Genomic DNA, 2,448 nt, shown 5'->3' on the forward strand with positions numbered 1-2,448 from the left:
AGTCAGTGCACAGGACTCGACAGCGTCGATGGCTCAACTATCGCTTGGCACATGAGATACAATTGGGCTGGGACTCCATATCAAGTGAAGTCGTTCCCTAACGCTGCACTCAAGTTCGACCCCGTGCAGCTGTTGAATGTCAAGTCAATCCCTGCCACCATCGAGTATGAGTTCGAATACAGTGAGAACACCATCGCGAATGTTGCGTTCGATCTCTTCACGAGGTCGACCATCGATGGGGCTGTCGAGTACGAAGTCATGGTGTGGCCGGCGGCCCTCGGCGGTGCTTTGCCTTTGTCGACGTCGGGTAAGCCAATCAAGACGACAAATATTGGCGATGTGGATTTCACCCTCTACCAGGGCATGAACGGAAATATGACTGTGCTCTCGTATGTTCCCGACAAAATGATAACAAATTTCTCCACCGACCTTAAGAAGTTTTTTGACGAACTTCCGAAGAGCTACGCTATCGCCCGAACGCAGTACTTGACACACGTGCAGGGTGGCGCGGAGATCCTCGTTGGCAATGGTACGTTAACGGTGTCCAAGTACCAAGCGGCAGTCCACACGACTAAACACAATTCTTCCAAAACGACTACTTAGTCAACGCGTCAGCCACCAACAGAGACGCAAACGCCAATACTAACCAACGGACGCTTGTATTGAAGAAAGTCGCTCTTTGGGGAGATTGCGACTTTAAGAACGAATCTTTTGAAAACAGTTTTCGTATTGTTGTCCCGTTACGGATCCGTTGATCATTTAGGGGCTTCCAACTTGCAGTTTGCAACTCGAGTGTCTTGCTCCTACAAGTTTTATTAATGATACAAGTGGCGGCGCAAGATTGCAAGAAGGGGCAATGCTGTAATCCATACACTAGTACTTTTATTAACTTGAATTTTTTTTGAAATTTACTCAGCTCATTAAGCGTTTAATATCCGCATCCACTAGTAGTTGAGTGTGGAAAGGAGCAACTTCAGGCAAATCACAGGAGGTGCTGTCCAATCCATTGCAAGTACATGTATTGAGAGATCAGTAGAATAGCGCTGCCGGTTCTTGCGCCACTCCTCAATTTGCCCTCGACCGCCCATCGTCAACCAGATGAAGCCTTTTACTGCCCTCACTGCCGCTGCAATCGCCTACGCCTCCGCTGAAACGGAATTCTGCGGTGAACAGAACAAAACTGAGACTGCCGACTACATCCTCTACAACAACCTCTGGGGTGCCTTTGACGACCCCAAAGGCCACCAGTGTACGGGCCTCGATAGCGTTGATGGCTCAACAATCGCTTGGCACACGAGCTTCAGCTGGGACGGAACCGCTTGGCAAGTCAAGTCGTTCGCCAACGCAGCGCTCAAGTTCGACCACGTGCCGATCGCGAATGTCACCTCGATTCCCTCGACTATCGAGTTCGATTTCGACTATGAGGGGAAATTGGTCGCAAACGTTGCGTTCGACATGTTCACGATCGACTCTGGGCGGTAACGCAGAGTATGAAGTCATGGTGTGGCTACAGGCCATTGGTGGAGCTGGTCCACTTTCGAACACGGGAAAGCCAATCAAGGAGGTGAACGTTGGTGGTGTGGACTTCAGCCTTTACCACGGCAAGAATGGCAACATGACGGTATATTCGTTCGTCGCTGCAAACACTACGAACAGTTTTTCGACGGACTTCAAGCAGTTTTTCGATGAACTCCCGGCCAACAACTCGATAGCTCCGGAGCAGTATTTGATTAACGTTCAGGCCGGCACTGAGCCCTTTGTCGGCAATGGCAAGCTGACTGTGTCCAAATACTCGGCTGCGGTTCACACGGTTTAGATAAGGAGAAGGTACATGATTAAAACCTAAAAAAATAAAACTGTGGAGATTTTTTGTTACTTCAAATAACTTTCTACAGTATAGGATATAGTTGGTGAAAATGAATTCTCATAAAGAACATGCTGGAAACTAGCAGAAGTGTAATACACTTCATCGTAAAAATCGTAACTTGTGGTTCACAAGCAACCACACCCTCTGATTGCCATCTCCTTTAATACGAATCGTTTGGAGATCAATTGGCCCGTTTCTGGTAGTATCTGCTGCATGTCAGCTCTCGTCCCGTAAGCTTTCCGCAAAGCAGCTCCTGTATCTGTGCCCAGCAGTTCAAGGATGCCATCTGAAATACATATGCCATATATATAGAGCGGTAGAGGGGATACGACTCGTATCACGAGGAGCGATCGAGATGGGATCGTCGTCTCGCCCCATTAATCGCCATGAGTTTCATGGAGGGAGCGTAAGGTGACAGAACCACGGAGAATAGATAATCAGCCGTTTACCTGGTAGTCAAATGACGCAACTGTAAGTCAGCAACAAAAAGGCATCCGACGGCGTATTTATTTACCTGATACTTCAAAGTACATAGCCAAAAAATATTTTAACATTTAAATATAGTGTGCTTAAATTAAAAA

The 2,448-nt window shown here is 47.6% G+C and overlaps 3 protein-coding genes across 3 annotated transcripts; all 3 read left to right on the top strand.

Moving 5' to 3' along the window:
• Positions 1–51: 51 nt before the first annotated feature.
• On the top strand, positions 52–603 carry PPTG_16275 (hypothetical protein; the record flags this gene model as incomplete). Its single annotated transcript, XM_008913911.1, has 1 exon — positions 52–603. One exon carries the CDS (start codon positions 52–54, stop codon positions 601–603), a length of 552 nt encoding a protein of 183 aa, XP_008912159.1.
• Positions 604–1,098: 495 nt separating this feature from the next.
• On the top strand, positions 1,099–1,482 carry PPTG_16276 (hypothetical protein; the record flags this gene model as incomplete). The annotated part of the gene is made up of 1 exon (XM_008913912.1): positions 1,099–1,482. One exon carries the CDS (start codon positions 1,099–1,101, stop codon positions 1,480–1,482), a length of 384 nt encoding a protein of 127 aa, XP_008912160.1.
• Positions 1,483–1,498: 16 nt separating this feature from the next.
• Positions 1,499–1,816, top strand: PPTG_16277 (hypothetical protein; the record flags this gene model as incomplete). Its single annotated transcript, XM_008913913.1, has 1 exon — positions 1,499–1,816. One exon carries the CDS (start codon positions 1,499–1,501, stop codon positions 1,814–1,816), a length of 318 nt encoding a protein of 105 aa, XP_008912161.1.
• Between the last annotated feature and the right edge of the window lie 632 nt (positions 1,817–2,448).

This window comes from Phytophthora parasitica, assembly GCF_000247585.1.
Source record: "Phytophthora parasitica INRA-310 unplaced genomic scaffold supercont2.56, whole genome shotgun sequence".
NCBI lineage: Eukaryota > Oomycota > Peronosporomycetes > Peronosporales > Peronosporaceae > Phytophthora > Phytophthora nicotianae.